Consider the following 20,001-nt stretch of genomic DNA (forward strand, 5'->3'; position numbering starts at 1 on the left):
CGGAGTGCCTTTATATGCAGTCTCTAAGGCAAAATATGTTGGCGGCAAGCAAAGCGGGGAAGTATATCGAAAGTTTTTAACCGCCTTGTTAACCCATCCCTCCGGCCCCCCCGAAATCCCAGAAACCCCGAAGTTGGCCCCCCCCTCGCCCTTAGCCTTTTAACCTTGGGCCCCCGGGAAGTTTTTAATTTTGCCAAAAGCAAAAAGAAATGCTTGGGGTGTTTGGGAACGTGGCAAGGCACGCATGCGTGGCGCGGGAAATCCCGCACGGCCCCAACCCGAGAGTCCCTAGCCGATGCGCCTGCGCGTCGTAGCGGCATGGAGGCTCTGACGGGGCGTTACACGCCTATTATCTCCCAAGCGTACGGGGGCTCAGCCCATTTTTGGGCTGAGCCCCCCCAGCGAAGCGTTCCAGGGGGGGGGCGAAGCCCCCCAGGAACACCCCTGTCCGTTCGTTCGTTCGTTCGTGCGTCGGCAAAACATAGCATACTGGCGCAAACCGCGAGTGCTACGTATTAGTATTTGTTAATGTCTATTGCATGTAAATAGGTGGCAGGGAAAATTCGGGCGGAGCGAGAAGTGCCTTCGCGGTCCATGGACAATTGACTTTCGCGAGGTCGCGAGGAAAGCATCCGGTGCCCGCTGATATGCAGTCTCTAAGGCAAACTATGTTGGCGGCAAGCAAATCGGGGAAGTATATCGAAAGTTTTGAGCGACTTGCTGAGCCATGCCTGCCGACGCGCCAGAATGCCGAGAAGCCCCGAGGTCGCCCCCGCCCTGCGCCTAGCCCTTCGAGCGTGGGGCGCCGGGGAGGTGTTGAGTATGGCAGAAGGCAAAAGAAATGCTTGGGGTGTTTGGGAACGTGGCAAGGCACGCATGCGTGGCGCGGGAAATCCCGCACGGCCCCAACCCGAGAGTCCCTAGCCGATGCGCCTGCGCGTCGTAGCGGCATGGAGGCTCTGACGGGGCGTTACACGCCTATTATCTCCCAAGCGTACGGGGGCTCAGCCCATTTTCCAGCTGTATAAAGCTGACACCCCTTGTTTGGCCCTGGGTGCCGTGGGTGAGAACGTGGCAAAGCTCTTCTCGCCAGCTGCGGTGGCCCAGGTGGCCAAACCCCGGAAGATGCAAGCAGAGGTGTCTCCTTGGTCTGCTGAGTGCTGCGTGCTGTTGTACAGGTCAAACACCTTGAGCAGGAGGTGCGCTCAACCTGGCGACCCTGCATAAAAAGCAAGCCACGCGCGCTGCACAGCTGGCACCAGCTGGTACCTGCAACACATGTAAAGCGGGGAAGAGCATGAATGTCTTCAAAAGTATGCTTTTTGGGCTGAGCCCCCCCAGGGAAGCGTTCCAGGGGGGGGGCGAAGCCCCCCAGGAACACCCCTGTCCGTGCGTCGAAGAAAAGCGTGCAGGGCCAGGGGAGGGGGGAGGCGGACCAGGGGAGGGGGAGGCGGACCAGGGGAGGCGACGGGCAAAGGGGTTTCAGGGGCAGGCAGACGTCAGAACGGATAGCAAATGTGAATGAAAAGCAAAAGAATATGTAGCGGCGGCAAACCGCGCGTCAGCAAAACATAGCATACTGGCGCAAACCGCGACTGCTACGTATAGTATTTGTTAATGCCTATTGCATGTAAATAGGTGGCAGCGAAAATTCGGGCGGAGCGAGAAGTGCCTTCGCGGTCCATGGACAATTGACTTTCGCGAGGTCGCGAGGAAAGCATCCGGTGCCCGCTGATATGCAGTCTCTAAGGCAAACTATGTTGGCGGCAAGCATAGCGGGGAAGTATACCGAAAGTTCTGAGCGACTTGCTGAGCCATGCCTGCCGACTCAGTCAGGGGTCGGGGCCCCCATGGCCTGGGGGCGGGGTGCAGGCCCCCATGGTTGGAGCAAGCTTGCGTACAGGGCCATGAATTGCTGGGGAGAGTTTATGAGCACGTGCAATGGGCAGGATGAATTGCTTTGACACAGCCTGGAAGCAAGGAATGGGAGGCGAGGAAGCGCCGAAACTTGCCAGCCCGATTGTGACCGGACCGGGAGCAAAACTGGGGCGGGAGGCGCAAGGAAGGACGGGTCATATAATACAGGTATATAGCGCTCGGAGGGCTCAGCCCAAAAATACCTGAAGCACATGCAGACACATGCTAGCCTATGACACAAGCCCTAGGCGCATCTCAGCACATGGTGAGCAGGACTGCCGCTGCCGCTGTGAACCATATCGCAAACACCACTATGAAATTGCAGGGCCCCGACACACCGGATCTCCTGCATCCATGTCGCCGGCGCATCCATGTCGCCGCCGGCGCATCCTGTCATGGCTGTGACCGCAGGAGTCCTTGACTCGGACCAGTCTTCCACATCTTCGCACGGCACCCCTTCTCCCGCACGGTGTCGGCGAGGGCCCCCTCATACGCGGCCACAGCCGCATGGCGTGTCAGCCCGGCGGCGCAGCCGTGCGACCATAGATGGCGGCGGTGATAGCTACTGCAGCACGGTTTGGCGCGATGAAGGCTGCGGATGAAGACTTGAGCTCAACTCAAGCCCCGCTGCCCATTGGGCCGCCTCAAACCGCTATCTTTACCAAGACATTTTGCGTGATAGCTGCTACCTTGTTTCCCGGTTTGATAGAGGCCCATCGCAGACCGTCTAGGCCAGCCAGTTGCAAGTCGCAAGGGAATGAATTGATATTAAATCGTCGTGCTCAGCATCTCTCCTGGCGCCAGCGTCCAGCACAATATGACGGCTGTGAGTCCGGCGGAGCGGGAGCAGATGTGCTCTGTTCTTGGAGGCTTTGGGGCTGACCTGAAGCAACTAGACGATAGCGCTGTGGACGCGCTGTGGAAGGCCGGCTATCGCTCCGAAGACCTCCTGCAAATTGCCACACACAAAGGCCTGAAAGACGCGGGGCTGCTGCCTGCCTACGTAGACTACGTGCTATCGCTGAAAGGTGCGGGTGGCGACGTTGGTCTGGAAAGAGGTTGCGCATGCCCGGCTTCACGGATAACCCTAGCGCGGGCAATTTCCCTGCTGGGTTGCAATTGAACCCAAGGACCTCCCCGCTCCCGGATAAACGCCTAAATCACTGGGAGCTGAGAAGGCTTGAAGTATCGGGAGGCTCGTGTCGCTGGCTGAGTGGGAGGGTTCTCGTGCCTGAAACTTGAAACAACTCGTAATCTCCACGGGTCCCCTGACCGCTCCCTTGTCTTGCAGCCTCGGCGGCTGGGCTCGGCGTGGGGAGCGCGCCTGGAGCTGGTGAGTTGGTTGTGCTAGCCCAGACTTGACCTGAGCTAAGACTCCGGCCCTAGCGCAACTGCGGCGGTGTAGTACGGAAGTGTTTGAGCTGTCGTGAACAGCGCTGCTGCTGGTGAGCAATGCAAGATGCTGTAGGGTGGGCATTGGCACATAGGTTGTTGTTGGGGGCTGCGGGGTGCGGCGTGGCGCGCTCGGGGCATCAGAACAGTGCCATTCAGCGGGAGGCGGGGCCACCATCCAGGTCCGTCTCCTTTACACAAAACGTTCCTCATTGCAGCTTCAAACCTTGCGTTGTCTAAGTCCTGACCTAAAATCCTTATAATCCTTATGGTAGCGCATTAGTGGGCATAGAGATCGCGAGGGGTCCGCTTGGGTCTGGGGCAAGGCCCCGGACGCGGAGCGGCATCATAGAGGGGTGCGGGACGAGCTTCAACGATGGTTTCGGTCGGGTTCGGTCGAAGGAATGTGTTGCCAGGTCACAGGTGACAGCGGATGCAGACCAGGGGATTTAATGCATCGGGCACGTGCACCGCCGTTCCAACCTGCGCGTGCCTTTCATTCACATTTGCACTTCATTTGCATCTGCGTTCTAAGCTCTAGCATCTAGCGGCTTTGGCGTACGTACCCATTGGGCTACACGAAGAGCGTGGCACCCTTGGGTGGCAACTACGGCGATGTACAGCTAAACGTGTCCTTATAGTGGCGAGCGACTGATCGTCTGACCAATGGGAATCCGCAAAGCTTATTGGGCATTCCATCTTCAACCTAGCGTCACACGGTTCTCCCTTAGCGCACCAGCAAGCGCGCTGCCTGCAGCTACTGATGAGCATTTCCATGATCTGTAGGGTCGGGTGGGGCACGCGATTGGGTTGGTATGAGTACAGGAGCGGTGCCATTGCATATGGGGGCATGTGATTAGTTAGGGGCGTGCCCGCGGAAAACCCCACCCCAGATGCAATGGCGCGGACCCCAAACCCCGGCTGCATGGGCGCATGTGCGTGTGTGTGGAATACCGTTAGCTGGGCCCCCCGCTCCCCACTGCACGGCGTCACCGAAACTAGTTGGATATGCACGCGGCTACACGTGGCCGCGTGTTCATAACGCACATGGAGGAAGCTGAGAGGGGCGCGCGCTGTGTAGAGCTTTGAGTTGAACAGAGTTAGGCATGTTGTGACTGCAGGGCTAGAGTGCTGACGGTGTTGGTTATTGGACCTCTCTTTCATCTTGTGGCTGCCCGTAGGCGTATTCTGCCCAGTGGTGATTGGGAAGGTAGGGGTGTAGCTGGGTGCGGCAACTCACCCAGTGGCAGGGCTGGCTGGGTAGGGCTGGCTGGCTGGCTGGCTGGGATATCAAGGGCCGTGCAGCCAGGTCTACGCTGGGTTTGTGTGCCAGGCTTTTGGTAGGGATTACCGGAGTACCTAGTTAAACGCGTAGCCGTTTTGGTCAGCAATGCGCGTGGCGCTGCACGTGTTGGCATGGGCAAAACTCCGGAGTACCCGCAGCCCTCAAAAGCCACCCGACTTGTGCCTGGAGCAGCTCATCTGTAGCTTGGTATGCCGCCTGTTGCATTATGTGTGCTTTTTATGTTTTTCCTGTTGTGCATGTGCACTGAACAGATGGGCGACACCTGGCCTGGGTTGCCGTTCCGCTCATGGTACTGGCGCTGGTGGTCGACCGCGGCGTCAGCACTCTTGACGACATCAAGCAGTGCGCGAAGCTATTCATCGCACGCAACGACGTCGCCCTGGCGACAGCGTACCACGGCGTGCGTGGTGTCGGGGTCGTGGCCAGCGTTGGCCTGGGTGTGGTCGCAGCGGTTCGCGCTTGCGTCAAGCGCCTGAAGGTGCAGCCTGGCCGGCCCCGCGTGTCGCGGCTGAAGCGCCCCAAGCAGCAACTTGATCTGGCCCCTGCAGGCGTGCTGCCGGTGAGGAGCATAGAGGGCGGTTGGGCGGTGCAGGGTGCGTCAGTGGGCAGCAGTGGGGCTTGGGCTTGGGCCGGAAGTACGCGAGTGGGCTGGTCAGAGGAGTTCTGAGGTTGTTGGTAGGTAGGGCGTGGCCTGCTAGTAGGGTGTAGCCTGCTGGAAGGGATGCAGACAGCCGTTATTAATCCTTGGTAGCTCGCTTGAGTAATGGCCGCGCTTCCCTGCATAGATATGTGTGACCCCCTTCATGACATGTCTCTCTTTCCCGCTTCTCCGTACGCAGGCCGCCAGAACGTCCACCACGGGCCAGGTGAACGCTTCGCAGGATGGCTGAGGCGATGGTGGTACTGGATTCTGGGAATTGCAGGGGTGGAGATAGATGCAAGCGAGGCACATGCAGGCTCCAACTTCCAACGAACTCCTGAAATGATTGGATCCACAACGGTACTGCACCCAACTGCTAGCAGATGACTTCTGGATGCGTGCTGCTTCACGTTCCATGTTACTTGTTTGTGAAATAAGTGCGCAAGCTTTGGTTTGGTGGCTATGTGGACGGGCGTCGTGGCTGTTTTCGCTGAAAGCCATGTCACTCCGCCCACTCGGTGGTTGCGTTGGTTTGCAGGTTCGAGCCGAGTGTGCATGGATGCTTAGGTGGCCGGTGCTTGCGTGCACATGCAACCAAGGATACAGTATGACGAGTGCGGGGTGCTGCTAAAAGAATGAAGTGAGCTGTGGCCGTGGTGACGAGCAGCCCGCATAATGAGCTGCTTTATTGGGTTAGTGGGCCTGGAAAACGCGGATGATAAAGAGGTGGGCGCGGTGATGGGCGATGACACACTATCGTTCAATCAAGGCAGTGCTGAATGATGATGAGTTGGGTTGCATCACGTACAAGCTTGAACTAGAAACCACTGACTGCGTGAGTGTTGTAGCATTGGTACCGTGAGTGTTGTAGCATTGGTGGTACCGTATTTGCATTTACGAGTGACAGGAAGAGGAGGCCGTACGTAGCGACCCTGGAAGCCATCTCTGTTCGGAGCCGAGGCATCAATGAGACAGAGCTGCACGCATGCCGCTCACGCCCACTCGCGTGCAGGTCACCAGCTGTAACACAAGGAGCAGATGCGTGACCAGCCGAGCCGAGGCGTCAACAGGGGCTAGTCGGGCAGAAGGATACGCTGCTGGGGTTTCTTGGGAACCGGCAGCAGAGTGGGACCAGCGCGCATTTGGGCGGGTAGGTGGTTGGGGTTAAAACAGTGCCACTTTGTGGGAGGCGGGTGGGAGGTGGGACTGTGGGAGGCGGGGGCCACCATCCAGGCTCTACGAGGTCCTTTCCAAGAAGCCTTCCTCAAAACAACTTGTAGCCTTGCTTAGCCTGAATTCTGACCAGGGGTGCGGGGTGGCCGACTCGGTCGGTAGGGGCGGGCAACCGTGACTAACTGCCCCAAAACCCTCTTGCGACCAAGCACCGGGCGCCCCTGTGCAGCGCGCGTGGCTTGCTTTTTATGCAGGGTCGCCAGGTTGAGCGCACCTCCTGCTCAAGGTGTTTGACCTGTACAACAGCACGCAGCACTCAGCAGACCAAGGAGACACCTCCGCTTGCATCTTCCGGGGTTTGGCCACCTGGGCCACCGCAGCTGGCGAGAAGAGCTTTGCCACGTTCTCACCCACGGCACCCAGGGCCAAAAAAATGCTACTTTTTTAGCGTGGTTGGGGGGCTCCGCCCTCTGATGAGGCATTCGCAGGTGTGGATGTCGCTGCACAAGGGGCAGCATGCTAAGAACATGCGCGTGGTGAGTGGGGTCAAGCCTGGTGACCGTGTACGATTGTTGGAGGGCACGGGTCTGTTCGACAAGGAGAAGGCCACCTATTCATAGGACATTTTTACACCGTGACTCGGCAGAAGGGCTATAGGTTCGCCGTGGAGGGCAAGCGACGCCTGCATAGCCCGTCAGAAATGCTGTTGGTACGTGAACTGACTACAGGGTAGCAGGCGGGGTAGAACGCCAGGTAGAGGCAGCATAGAGCAGCGCCAGGTGCGGCGTGTTGCGCGTGCTCTTGCCTCAACTCAGCAGCAGGCTACGCGCGCTATTGAAGCTCAAGAGGCACCACCAGCTGCGCCTGCAAACAAGCCTGCGGGCAAGCGTGGCAGCAGGAAGGGCAAGCGTGAGCAGGTCGCGCTTCGAGGACAGCAAATTTGTAAAGGGCAAGCTGCAATTTTTGGTGAGATTTAAAGGATTTCCCAAGGCTGAATGGCTGCCCGCGGCTCAGCTGCAAGGGGACCTGAGCTCCGACGCTTACCGCGCGCTTCACAAGGCGATGAAGAACTGAAGCTAGTCGCTTATTACTCACAAGAGCAAAAAGACTAAGAACAGCCTCCATTGTTCGACTTCGGAGTTTCAGCCGAGTTTCCGCCGAGTTTCCGCCGAGTTCTGACTGAGTTTCCCTTGAGTTTCTGTGCCTCGCTCCTTTCGCCCCACAGCGCGGCGCCGCCCCCGCCGCGCCAGTTTCAGTGCAGCCCCCTCGCGCCGGTTAGCCGCAGCCGCGTGTGAGCTCTGATGCAGCTCGATCGTAGGTAGGAAGACTGACGCGCCGCACTGGTGCGCGCAGTGCACCGCACGCGGCCATGTCCTCACCTGGCTGGATCACATACCATCACATCCCACACGCCACTTCCCAGCGCGGCGGGGACGGCTGGCGCCGCCCCGCCGCGCCAGTTACAGTGCAGTCCGTGTGAATCCCGTGTGCAGCCCAGATGCAGCTCATGGAAAGGCGCAGCCCCATGCATCCCATCTGAGTTTACACGCAGCTCACACGCAGCTTCCCAGCCGGCACCACATGCAACTGCCAGCTCCCACTCGTGCGCCACGCCAACCGCCAGCCACCACCCCCTGACCTCCGCCGTACACCTATGCACTCATGTCGCTTCACAGCCGGTCTCCCGCGCAACTTCCAGCTCCCAGCCGTACAGCTACCCGACTCATGCCAACGACCTGTGTGCGTGCCCCCAGGCTCGGCAGCTTCCCAGCCGGCCCACCGTACAACTACCAGCTCCCAGCCGCGGCAGCTACCGACACCCAACCGCAGCTGAGGGGGGTGGGGGTGCCGTGCACGAGTTCGTTCGGCGTTAGTTGGGCGTTAGTTGGAGCTGTCCCAGGATGAAGGTTTATCTATTTTTTGACCCCGCAGCCTAAGCTGCCTCTTTTGCCAAACCGGCATGCTCTTGCCGAGCCCCGCCCCTGCGAACTCGCCATACATACCAAACCCCACCTACTGTGCGTTGCCGCAATTGGCGGCCTACCCTCCTTCGAGTCAACGCCTTGCGCACGCACACTATTCAACATGTGCCGTGCATTCCGCATTTCGCTCTCTCTCTCTCTCTCCGATTGCAGCAACCCAATAGGCTTACGCCTGGAACAGCGGCGTGCTCAGACAACTCCAAGGACAAGTATATCCGTGGCCGTAACCAGCTTCTGCTAACCTTTCTAACTTATGTGGAACGCACGCCACGCCTTGCTTCACGGTTCCAGGCGTCGCCAGGTGCCCTGCTCCGCATACCTTGTAACCCCGCGCACTCGCCCCAAGCGTGCCCGTGGACGTCCTACCCAGCGGAGCCCAAGGAGCAATTGTCAGCAATTGTTGCCAAGTTGGTAACCTGTCTGCGCTACAGCCATAGCCGGGCACCCTGTCTCATCGCACTCCTTCTCCACACTCGCCCCGCATCAATGCATCCCGCCGCCCTCAGTCGCGCGAGTGAAGGTGGCATAGCCGATGGCCACCGCCGCCGCCACATACACACCCGCCAGCAGCGCAGTCGAGAACAGCGCACCGCGCGAGCGACCTGCCAGCGCCGTCCCCGCCCTGCCCAGCAGCCTCGCCAGGCCGGAGCGCCCGCCCACCTCGCCTAGCAGCTCCGGCCCCGGCCACTCCAGCGGCGGCTCAGGCGGCACATGCCAGACCGCAGGCACGCCCTCCATGCGCGCCGCGTGCGCCACACAGGCGCTCAGCACAAGCCCGGCGCCTGGCTCCGCCTCTCCTGCCGCCGCGCCGCCTCCACGGCCACGGCCAGCCTTGTCACCAGCGGCTGGCAGCGCTCCGCGCCGCTGCCGCAGCCCAGCGCCTCCGCCCTTGACGGCCGGCGCTCCGGGTGCGCCCGGCCCCCGGCTGGGCTGCATCAGCGCCGCCAGCAGCACGTGCGGCGGCTTGGCCCGCCACAGCGCCTCCGCCTGCCGCAGCAGCTCCTCCAGTGCCGGCAGCTGTGGTGCCTTGGCGCCGCCCGCCCCCGCCCCTCCTCCATGCCCACCGCGCCTGCCCCCGCCCCCGTCGGCGCCACCGGGCACCAGCTGCAGGTTGGTCAGCGCCGAGTGCAGCTCCGGCATCTCCTCGCACGCCAGCAGCGCCGCCCGCTGCGAACGCATGGCCACGGCGCCCAGGTACAGCGGCATGAGCGGGTGGGAGGCCAGCAGGAAGTCGAAGAGCCGCGCCGCGGGCGCCAGGCTGTGCAGCTCGTGCGCCCACCAGGTCAGAAACCAGGACAGCGCGAAGAAGGGCTGTAGCCCTAAGGCGCCCAGGTGGCGGCCCAGCGCGGGGTCGGCGGCGGCCACCAGCGGCGGCACCAGCCCCAGCAGCTGCACCACAGGCTCCAGGGTGGGCCGCGTCGCGTCGCGAAGGTGCGTGGTGGCAAGCCGCTGCAGCAGCGCGAACGCCAGCAGCTCGCCGGCGGCGGCCGCCGCGGCGTCAGTGGTGGTGGCGGTGGTGGTGGAGCCGGCGGCGTCGTGGGCGGAATTGGGGTCAGGGTGTGCGTGGCTGGAGGCGGCGGCTGTGGAGGCGGGGGCGGTGCGGTGGCCCTCAGTGTCGTAGGCGAAGGCAGCGGACAGCTGCGGCTCCGACTTGGCGCGGCGGCGGCGGCCGGCGGGCGCGGTGGCCACCCCCGGCTCGTGCGCTGCGGCCCCCGCCGCCAACTGGTGGTGGTGGTGGGGGTGCGGGTCGGGGTGGCGGGTTGCCGGCACGGACATGGACAGCAGCAGCACCCCCGCCACGTCGTGCAGTCCTTGGTAATAGTACACGTCACCTGGGGGGCGGGCAGGCAAGCAGGGCGGACCGCGGTTCGAGGAGGCGACAGACAGCTGTGTTGGGGTTGCGCTCCCCACGCCAGGCGCAAACGCCAAGAGGACCCTAGCAACCTTACAACCCACCGCGCCGCATCGCGCCGCACCTGCGTGTGCGCCCACCACCGCGTTCAGCAGCCGCTTCAGCTGCGCCCGCCGCGCCTCGCGGTCGTCGTCGGCGGCGAAGCTCCACAGCGACCGCGCCACGTCCACCTCCACCACACCCGCGTCCCGATGCGGCGCCTGCGACCACTGCAGATAGCGTTCCCAGTCCCAGTCCCACTCCGGCTCGCCGCCGGCCGCCGCCGCGGCTGCGGCTTCCTTCGGCGGCAGCGACACAGGCCGCGGCGGGGACTGAGGCTCTGCGTCTGGACCCGATCCAGCGTCTGAGCTGGGCCCTGGTTCTGGTGCGGGGGCGGAATCGGACCCAGGTTCTGCCTGGGCCGCCTTGGCTGCAGCTGCAGCCCCCGACTCCGACCCTGACCCCGCTGCCACTCCGTTGTGAGCACGCCCGTTGCTGACCGCGTCCTCACTCCGTGCCCCGGCCGCTGTTCCTGCTGCTGGCGACGAGTCTCTCCGCCGCGCCGTGTCTGCCTCCCCTGCCGCTGCCTCGCCCACACCCACACAGCTGCTGGGCCCCCTGGGCGACTCGCCGGCGCCCCCATCGCCCCCTGCCAATGCTCCTGACTCGGTCCTGCATGGCGCCGGGAGCTCCGCGGCCTGCAGTGGCAGCGGCGTGGAGGCCGCGCGTGGCGAGGCTGGCGACTGCGCTGCTGCACTCTGCCACCCGCACGCCTCCGCTGCCATCCCCTCCGCACCCGCAGCCCCCGCCGCCTCGCCTCCGCCTGCCGCCTGTCCCGAGCTCAAGCCCGCAGCTCCGCCGTCCTCACCCGCTTCCGCCTCGCTGCCCTGACGCTGCTCCTCCGCGCCCGCTCCTCCGTCTCCACCTGTGTCACCACCTATATCCGTCACCACCGCAGGCGCAAGCTCTGCCACTGCCGCCGCTGCAGTGCTGCCGGCTGCCGCCACCGGTGTGGAGGGCGCCAGCGAGGGCGACATTGCCAGGGCCAATGTCAGGCCTCCGCCCGGCGGCGGCGTGATGCCCAGCAGCCGCGGCCACACCACGGCCCGAATGCGGTCGTTGACGAAGCCGTGCGTCACAGCCAGCCGCCGCAGGCGGGACAGGTCCTGGAGCGGCGCGGGTTGGCGTGAGGGTTGGGGACGACGTGAGCCCGGCTGCCACACGCAGTTTGCAAGACATCTCATCCACTGGCAATGGCCTGAAACATAGCTTTCTATTCTCAAGCTGTTTCCAAAGCGCCGGCCAGACTGCGCACGCAGGATCCGTGTGTGACAGGACCTGGACCTAGACATGACAATGCCCGGCCCACCTCGGGGGATCGCAGCGCCTGCACCACCAGAGTGGCGGTGCGCAGGTCGGCGCCTGTCAGCCCCTCCAGTAGCTCGTCATAGGCGTCGGCATAGAGACCCGCCGACCGAGCGGGCCCGAACCAGTTCGTGGATGATGAGGCGCGGGCCAGGTGACGTAATATGGCCGGGGGGTCGCCGCCGTGCGTGCCCAGCAGCCCCGGAGCCGAAGCCTGCTGCAGCTCGGCGTCGGCATCGTGGCCCTCAGCGACGCCGAGCAAAGCGGCGGCATTGCCGTGTGTTCCTGATGCCCGGCCAAGAGCCGGCGAGGGCAGCGAGGCGGGCAAGTCCGGCCCGCTCCGGTCGTGTACCGCCAGCGAATTCGGACCACCAAGCGAGGCCCGCCTCGAGCCACCCCGAGAGCCCGGCGACTGCTCCATATGTGAGCTTGATGCTGCTCCTCCATGGCCCCGGTGGCTGGATTTGCGTTTGTGCCCTTGTTTCTTCTTCCCCATCTTTAGTGCCCTCACGCTACAGCCCTAGACGTTGTTGCAACGCTGCAAAAGCTTGAATGCATTTGTATTACAAATGACGGTCCAGGACGAGCGAACGCGGTAAACCCTTGCGCCTTTGTTGGTGAAAGCGCCCCTGGCGCCAAGCTAGCGACATGTCCAGGCGTCGGAACTAAGGTTATTCTTGACAACTTTGTTATCTTAAACGAAAAAAAATTGGGAATGCGCGTTGCGGAACCCAGCGCTCACCATTCTGCATCGGAAACACATTCGCCGCACGCACGCTAGATCCAGATAGGTCCCCGAGGCCCCCGAGCCCAGGAACTGCAGCGCGACACAGGCCACAAATACCTGGCAGTACACATACCTCATATGCCCAATCTGCTCACCGAGGCGTTGGCAGCCTTCAAGCCCGCAAGTACTGCCAAACACCCGCAGCCCTGCACACCACGCACCGCCCCTACATCCTCCATCGCACCACCCGACCCTCACCATCGTCTTCAACCCCTCCTCCGACACATCCTCTAACACATACACTCTCTCCTATCACCGAACCAAACTCTCAAAACCTGCATGCAACCTTACACCTGCACAATCTCCACGGTCCAGTCGTGCGACACGGGCAGGTCGGGCTTGCGCAGCACCAGTGCCTGCGTAGAGTCGGGCGCCGCCGCCATGCTGAGCGGCCCCGCCTCCAGCGCCACGGTGTGCTTGGCGCCGCTGACGCCGTCGCTGATGACGGCCTTGTAGCCCTTCTTGGCGGCGGGCAGGCCCAGGAACACCACACGCTCAATGGTGGTGGGCACGGTGAGGGTGCCGTCCGGCACGCCCGGCTCCACATGCTTGGTGGAGGTGAGCTTGTTGCCGGAGAACTTGAAGTCCCTGCGGGTCGGTGAGGGCGCGTGAAGGAAAGGAGCAACCATGTTAAAGCCTGGTGAGCACTTGATGTATACAGACTGCACGAAGCCTGCGCCTGTGTGATTCAGTGCACCCACGCCCCATGGCCACGCCCAACGACACCCGCCGCATCCGCTCCTCCCCAGCACCTCAACACCCCACAGCACCCCACCGCCCGCCACCCGGCCCGTGCTCTCACCTGTGCAGGTACAGGCCGCGCTGGAACGCGAAGGAGCGGCCATCGTCCACGTACAGCTGGCCCTCCGCCTCGCCCTTGTCGTCCGCCGCCACCACCAGCGTATAGGGGTCGGCCAGCTGCGCCGCGGTGGAGCGGCGGGGGCGCTCGCGGCGGGGCACCACGGAGCCGCCGCGGTAGTAGACCGGGATGCCGTTCAGGTTCACCTGGCGGGGGGGGAGAGGGGGCGGGGGGCGGGGCATGGGCGGGGGGGCGGGGGTGCGCAGTTGAAGCGGAGCGGGAGAGCAACATGGGGGGCCCGGCGAAGAGCCAGGGAGCGTGGGCGCATTACGGCACGGCGAGTACTGGCTAGCACTGAGTGGCACAAGGCGGGCTGCTGGGCAACAAGCGGTTTGCTGGGACATAGGGTACGGTACTGGCACGAGGCGACGCCGCGACGGCTGTTGACCCGAAGAATGATGACCCGACGGCTTAGAACACGCGGCACGCGCGCACGCAAGCACATGCACACACACCTCGACGCGCTGCGTCTTGGTCTTGGGCGGCACGGGGGCGCCGGTGGTGGCGTCGTACCAGCGGGAGCCCTGGGGGAAGGTGACGTCCACTGTGAAGGTGGAGGGCGCGGTGACGGGCTTGACCAGCATGGAGCTGCCCACCATGAACTCCTCCTCCTCGGCGTACAGGTCTGGGGGGGGGGGGGGGATGGAGCGGAAAGGGGGCGGCGTTGGGTGAGGAGTTCGACGTCAGGCGGTGGCGGTGATGGGGAGGTGGGAGCCAAGGTGTGTCCAGGGTGTGGGGCCAGCGCGGTGATGGGCGCAACAGCATTCCCTCGGCGCCCACTGGTCGCTTATCCCCGGCCCGTCCGTCCGCCCCACGCTGCACCCACCCTCCTGCTCCGGGAACTCGAACCACAGCGGGCGCAGGATGGGCTGGCCGGTGGTGTTGGCCGCGCGGAAGAGCGTGTAGATGTGCGGCAGCAGCGCGTAGCGGCCGCGGATGGCGGCGCGGATGCGGGCGGTGACGTCAGGGCCGAACAGCCAGGGCTCGCGGCGCTGGGTCTCCAGGTGGGCGTGGCCGCGGAAGAAGGGGTAGTAGATGCCCAGCTGGTACCAGCTGCGGAGGGAGGGTGGGTGCAGGGCGGAGGGCGAGTGGGTGCAGGGCGGCGTGTGAGTAGGGGTTGCATCCAGGATTAGCTAAACGCATGGTAGGGGTGTGGGCATGCCGGGTCAGGCAGTGGCGGCGGGCCGCAGACGGGGTGGTTATGGTGGAGATGCAGTATGAAGGGGGTTGATTCCGATTGTGTGTGGGACTGGTGGTTCCCACTTGAGGATATGTGCCGCATGGACATGCCGCATGCCGGCTGCCTCGTCCAGTCCTCCTCCGCCCACCGCCAACCCCGCCTCCTCCTCCTCCTCCTCCCACCACCCCCATCGCTAAGTGGGCTAACCCCCCGCGTGCCACTCCGTTGCCAGCACAGGCCACGCTCTCCTCCGTGCTCTATTGCATTGGGTTCGGTTTAGTTTGGGCTGGTACCTACAACCCCCCCCCCACACACAGCTCGCCGCCCTCCTCACCGGGTCATGAGCTCGGCGTCGGGGTTGCCGAAGAAGCCGCCCACGTCGGCGCCCGAGTAGGGCAGGCCGGTGAGGCCCAGCGTGAGCAGCATGGGCACCGACACCTTGAGGTGGCTCCACTGCGCCGCGTTGTCGCCCGTCCAGATGGGGCCCACGCGCTGGGTGCCTGTCGTCCCGGGGACGGGCAGGGCGAGAGGGTGCAGGGGGGATTCCATACAGAGTCAAGACTGTGGTGATGTTGACAAGTTGTTTGGGTGGGCAGGGGAAACAGGTTAGGGGCGGGATCGAGGCGTGGAGCGACACGCAAGTTGAGGTGCGGCGGCGCGCAGGTCGATGCACGTGCGGTGTTGCAAAGGTTGCTGTAGTTGGTGCAGGCAAGCGCCGTGGCACGCACCCGAGAAGAAGGCGCGCGACAGCACGAAGGGGCGGTCGCCGTTCTCCGGGTCCACCTGCACGTCGGGGGCAGGGGCGCCGTCAGTGGCAGGAAGAGGAGCGGGCAGGCGACAGGTGCAGATGAGCGGCCGGTGAGGCCCCAGGTGCACGCAAAGCGCGCGCACGCCCCACGCGGCTTTCCATCGCCCCTACGCGGCGAACCATCGAATCCACCCAGCACTCCTGTGCTGCGCCCCGAGCCCCGGTGTACTCCTCTGCCATACACGGGCACGCGCCGCACCGCACCCTGCCAGGAACGAGCACACATGCACACACACGCACACACACACACGCGCGCGCCTACCTGGCTGCCGCGCAGCTTGAGTCCGTCTGCGGTGCCCATGTGGTAGTAGACGCCGAACAGGTTGTGGTTGTCGCGGTGCTCCACGTTGCCGTAGTGCAGGTTGTCCTTGTGCATGGTGATCTGTGTGTGTGTGTGTGGGGGGGGGGTGTTACATTCATGATTTCGCAAGAAGTGAAAAAGGCGCGGGGGGCCAGGGCAGGGGGTGAGCGGCGGCGGGGCGGGGCGGCGGGTTGGCGGGAGGGACAGGGGTGATGGCAGCACATGAAGCCTCAAGCTACGCGCAAGTACCAGTCACCTTCAGGAAAACAACATGTTCCATTTGCCCGAGTGCCGCACGGCCACCCAAACACACCCCTACCAAGCCCTCTGCAGCATGGTCGGGCCCAGCACACCGCCCCTTCCCCTCGTGCCTTCCCCTCCCTTCTACGTTCTGTCGCCTGTGTGTATACCGAGCCTGTGTGGCATTCCTGCCGCATTTGGTTCCGTGCTCGGAAAGGTGTGGAACCCCCCCCTTCAAGCCTCCCCTGCTCCCCCGCACCTCGGGTCCGTTGAACACGGACGGCTCATTCATGTCGTTCCAGATGTACAGGTGCTTGGTGCTGCCCTGGTACTTGTCCGTGGTGAACTGCTGCGCCCACCAGTTGCGCACCACGGGGCTGGTCACGTCCAGGTAGCTGGACTGGCCGGGCCAGCACCAGCTGCGGAGGGGAGCGGGCGGGTGGGGGTTACATTCATGATTGGATCAGGAAGCGGTAGACGGTAGACCATGGGATAGAGAGGGGCGGGCGGGCGGGAAAGGAGGGGGTCGTCGGGGCTCAGGGCTGTGATCACACGGCAGGATGGATGGCGGATGGATTGCAGATTGCGGTAATTATGGCTTTGGCAACCCGCAGCCCGCCGCGTGATATGAAGGTCTACAGTTGAAGTTGCGGTTGGTTCATGCGCCCGTCGTCCACCCCTGTCACCCTCACCACCACAACTACAACCACAGCCCCGCCCGTGTACCCCGCCTCACCCGTCGAAGTCCGAGCCGTGCTTGTTCTTCACGTAGTGCCCGGCGCTCTCGGCCTCGCTGAAGATGTAGTACGATGAGTCGCGCTTGACGTGCGGGTCCACGATGGTGACCATCTTGCGGCCGCGGCTGGCCACGTCCTCCTGCATGGCCACTGGGTTGGGGAACAGGGAGCTGTCCCAGGTAAGGTACCTGCGGACAGGGGGGGAGTGCAGGACCAGGGGAGGAGCAGGAGGAGGGGAGGAGGAGGGGAGTGAGCGCGTGGGAAGTTTGCAGGAGGCCGTGGGACAACCCACGGGGGGTGCCGCGCTGCGGACTGCGCGCCGTCGCAACGCCACGGCTTGGTCTGAAGTAGGCCCCTCCTGCCCCTTTCCCTTCCCTGCCCCGTTGCTGTGCTGCCACCGCCGCTAGCGCCGCTGCGACCGCCGCCGCCGCTCCTGGCCGCCGCCCACCTCTTGCCGTTGGTGTGCTCAATGTCGAGCCACAGCACGTCGTAGGGGATCTCGTGCGCGTCGAAGCCGCCGTCCACGGCCTTCACGTCCGCCTCGTCCTTGTAGTTCCAACGGCACTGAGGACGGGAGGAAGGGAGGGGGGTGGCAGGCGGGAGGGAGGGAGGGGGCAGAGGCGGTGTGAAAGACAGGTGAGACCGAGGCCGCGGGCTCTTGCTGCTGTTCCCCACCTTCACTCCTGCTGCCACAGAAGCAAGGGAACTCGCATGCCACAGCCACGACCCCCACATGGTTTCAGTGCATGTGGGCTAAAACCTACTTACCTCAAACCCCACCTCCGCGTGCACCGACGGCCTGCAACCCTGCTGCCTATCCCTCCCACCCGCAGCCTCGCCGCCCCTCGTCTCACCCACACCCACAGCCACACCCATCACATCCCCAGCGGCCCCTGCAGCCCCTGTCTCGGGCCCCTGTCCATCGTGCCTCTTTCTGGCGATGGTGGAAACACCCGCCTGCGGCCTGGGCTCGCCCTCTCCGCCCGCCTCACGCCCCTACCTGGTGGTATCCCAGAGAGAACAGCTGCGGCAGGGCCGTGGTGCCGGCCACCTTGGCGTACGAGGCCAGCACCGCCGGGCCCGTGGCGCCCGTGAACACAAACAGGTCCACCACGCCGCTCTCAGCAATCCACTGCGTGCCCACGTCGCGCCCCTTCACCACGTCCACAAACATCTCGGCCGCGTTGTTCCTGGGAAGCGGTAGGGCAGGGCAGCGGCGTGAGGGGTGTGCGGCCAACGACCAGGTCTAGGCCAGGACACGTGGCGCATCTGACTGCCGTCCGCAGGTGCTTCAAGCCGTTACCGTTGCAGGACTGTGTCTAAGGCGCTCTATCCACAGTCGATTGCCGACCCCGGTGCATTTGTACTTGTTTTCGACACCCATCCAGTTGACAGCCCCTCCCCATGCCGCCGCCCTCCCTCCCTCCGCCCCGCGCCGCCGCCTCACCAGTACACGCCCACGGTGAGGCCCTTCTTGTGCGCCAGCATGACTGGGATGGAGCCGTACAGGCCGAAGGGGTGGTCGTCCAGGTACTCGAACACGTCCAGGTTGTACAGGCGGTAGGGCTCGCCGTACGGAGCGTTGCCTGTCAAGGACGGGGAATGGAGGCAGGCACCAGCTCGGTTCGACAGCACACGGGCGCACAGGGAACCTGCAACCACCCCACCCTTCCTGGAACTGGAGCGCTATGCGTGGATGACCCCACAACCGCCCCTCCACGTCAGAACTCCATCCTCCCCCCAAAGCTCGCACTGCATCCCTGGGTTGGTTACAATTCGACTATTGAGACCTATTCGTTGGGCTCGCGCACAGAACCTCCCGCCCTCAAACGCCCACACGCCTCCAACCCATCCATGCAGCCCGCGCCCGCTGCTCCTGCCACCCCCCAAACCGCCGCATCCGGCCCCACCAGCACCGCCCTCGCCTCCCGCACCCACGCCTGCCCAGCCCTCCCTTCACCTCCCCCCTCCCCGGCCCTGGGCGCTCACCCCTCCCGAACCACCACCCGGGGCGCCCACCGTTGGTGGCCTTGAGCGACAGGCTGGTGGCGCGCTCGGGGATGCCGTACACGTGGCTGAAGCCGGGGAACACCAGGTCCAGCGACATGGCCTCAGGGCCCTTAGGCTTGGTGTCGGTGTGGCCCATCCACGTCTCCTCCCAGTAGCCCGCAGGGTCGGAGTCCTGAGGGGCGGAGGCGGGTGGGGGTTGGGGAGGTGTGGCGGTGGCGGTGGCGAGGTGGGGATGGGAGGCGGGGAGGTGGGGATGGGAGGTGGGGAGGTGGGGAGGCGGGGACAGGGGATGGCATGAAGGAAGTGACGTGTAGCGCCAGGTACAACAAGGATGGATGGAGTGGGGTGTAGGCAGGCATGTGCGCATTTGGGAGGGAAGGCGAGGGGCGGGGGTTTGGGGGCGGGTGCAGCTGCGGCGTGCACCGGGGCACGGATGCGGGCGTGCGCTTGGCTCACAAGTGCAACATCCGTACCGTCCGCGGCGGTGGCTGCCCCGGTTTTGACACGCCGACGGCTGCCCCAGCCTACTATCAGCCACCGCTCCTTCCAGCACCTGCCCTGCTATTGCCACCCCTCTAGCTCAACCCTTCTGAAACTCCCTTGCGCCCCACGCCCCACCTGCTTGGGGCGGCGGTGCTCAAAGTTGAACAGGTTGCGGCTGTTGAGCTGCAGCGCCGGCACGCCCTTAACGCTGACCGCCAGTGTGAACGGTGCGTAGTTGAGCTCCAGCTTGGTGTCCCCAGTCACCAGCACGACGCCGTTGGCGCTGCGGCTCTCCTCCTTGATCGCCGCCTTGCGGGTCTCCCACCCAGACACCAGGATGTCGCTGGGGACCTGGTAGCGGCCCACTGATGGCAACTCGTCTATGAGCAGGCGCACGAAGCCATCGGCGTGCGCCGTCAGCGTGAGCTGCAGGTGCTTGCTGGCCTGCTTGTTCATGAGCGTCGCGGTCAGCGTCGCCGTGTTTAGCGTAACTGAGGCCGGGACAATCTCGAAGTTGGCGCCCTGCTGCACATTCCTGTTCCGGGAGCAGAAGCTCGTCTGGGCGCACTTCTTAAACTCATTCTCCTTGAACGCCAGCGATCCCGGCAGCAGAAGCCCAAGGAGGGCAAGCCCAACGCCCAGCGCGATCGCCCGGCGCATTTCCTCCAAGTGCTGCTCAATACGCTCTCAGGTAGATGCTATCGTGTTATTATAAACGTAAATGATGATGTAATGAAAATTCAACTGCAACTTCGGCCTGCACACGGCCTGAGTACGTGCACCTAAGCCCCAGCAAGCCACGGTGAATTAATCCGCCTTTTGTTTGCCTAGCGGCATAACACACCACCGTCCTCGTATGCACGCATGTGGCAAATCGGAAGAGTCTGCATGGCGCGGGTGCACCATGGTGTTTTGATGCCCTGTCAACAA

General features: G+C 63.8%; 3 protein-coding genes across 3 annotated transcripts; 1 reads left to right on the top strand and 2 right to left on the bottom strand.

The window, feature by feature from the left end:
- The first annotated feature begins 2,568 nt into the window (after positions 1 to 2,568).
- Positions 2,569 to 6,293, top strand: CHLRE_03g190400v5 (uncharacterized protein). The gene is made up of 4 exons (XM_043061173.1): positions 2,569 to 2,945; positions 3,209 to 3,250; positions 4,867 to 5,174; positions 5,455 to 6,293. Exons 1-4 carry the CDS (start codon positions 2,768 to 2,770, stop codon positions 5,503 to 5,505), a joined length of 579 nt encoding a protein of 192 aa, XP_042926302.1. The 5' UTR covers positions 2,569 to 2,767; the 3' UTR covers positions 5,506 to 6,293.
- Positions 6,294 to 7,958: 1,665 nt separating this feature from the next.
- Positions 7,959 to 12,160, bottom strand: CHLRE_03g190450v5 (uncharacterized protein). The gene is made up of 3 exons (XM_043061174.1): positions 11,671 to 12,160; positions 10,387 to 11,467; positions 7,959 to 10,242 (listed from the first exon to the last, which is right to left on the bottom strand). Exons 1-3 carry the CDS (start codon positions 12,085 to 12,087, stop codon positions 8,894 to 8,896), a joined length of 2,847 nt encoding a protein of 948 aa, XP_042926303.1. The 5' UTR covers positions 12,088 to 12,160; the 3' UTR covers positions 7,959 to 8,893.
- A 57-nt stretch (positions 12,161 to 12,217) lies between these two features.
- CHLRE_03g190500v5 (uncharacterized protein) lies at positions 12,218 to 19,911 on the bottom strand. The gene is made up of 14 exons (XM_043061175.1): positions 19,207 to 19,911; positions 18,598 to 18,760; positions 18,026 to 18,164; positions 17,579 to 17,768; positions 17,027 to 17,142; positions 16,578 to 16,766; positions 16,101 to 16,260; positions 15,563 to 15,682; positions 15,221 to 15,275; positions 14,827 to 14,992; positions 14,139 to 14,365; positions 13,768 to 13,937; positions 13,256 to 13,458; positions 12,218 to 13,041 (listed from the first exon to the last, which is right to left on the bottom strand). The coding sequence occupies exons 1-14, from the start codon at positions 19,729 to 19,731 to the stop codon at positions 12,741 to 12,743; spliced, it is 2,724 nt and encodes a 907-aa protein (XP_042926304.1). The 5' UTR covers positions 19,732 to 19,911; the 3' UTR covers positions 12,218 to 12,740.
- Positions 19,912 to 20,001: the final 90 nt, after the last annotated feature.

The sequence above is a fragment of the Chlamydomonas reinhardtii genome, chromosome 3, assembly GCF_000002595.2.
Source record: "Chlamydomonas reinhardtii strain CC-503 cw92 mt+ chromosome 3, whole genome shotgun sequence".
Classification (NCBI taxonomy): Eukaryota; Viridiplantae; Chlorophyta; class Chlorophyceae; order Chlamydomonadales; family Chlamydomonadaceae; genus Chlamydomonas; species Chlamydomonas reinhardtii.

Excerpts from the sequence above, each read along its gene's own strand:
- CHLRE_03g190400v5 (XM_043061173.1), top strand. The coding sequence starts at position 2,768 with ATGTGCTCTGTTCTTGGAGGCTTTGGGGCTGACCTGAAGCAACTAGAC. Across the intron at positions 2,946-3,208 it reads CTACGTGCTATCGCTGAAAG|CCTCGGCGGCTGGGCTCGGC; the intron begins GTGCGGGTGGCG and ends CTTGTCTTGCAG. Across the intron at positions 5,175-5,454 it reads CCCCTGCAGGCGTGCTGCCG|GCCGCCAGAACGTCCACCAC; the intron begins GTGAGGAGCATA and ends CTCCGTACGCAG.
- CHLRE_03g190500v5 (XM_043061175.1), bottom strand. The coding sequence starts at position 19,731 with ATGCGCCGGGCGATCGCGCTGGGCGTTGGGCTTGCCCTCCTTGGGCTT. Across the intron at positions 18,761-19,206 it reads AGCACCGCCGCCCCAAGCAG|GACTCCGACCCTGCGGGCTA; the intron begins GTGGGGCGTGGG and ends TCCGCCCCTCAG. Across the intron at positions 15,276-15,562 it reads TCAAGCTGCGCGGCAGCCAG|GTGGACCCGGAGAACGGCGA; the intron begins GTAGGCGCGCGC and ends CCCGACGTGCAG.
- CHLRE_03g190450v5 (XM_043061174.1), bottom strand. The coding sequence starts at position 12,087 with ATGGAGCAGTCGCCGGGCTCTCGGGGTGGCTCGAGGCGGGCCTCGCTT. Across the intron at positions 11,468-11,670 it reads AGGCGCTGCGATCCCCCGAG|GACCTGTCCCGCCTGCGGCG; the intron begins GTGGGCCGGGCA and ends GCGCCGCTCCAG. Across the intron at positions 10,243-10,386 it reads GGTGGTGGGCGCACACGCAG|GTGACGTGTACTATTACCAA; the intron begins GTGCGGCGCGAT and ends CCCGCCCCCCAG.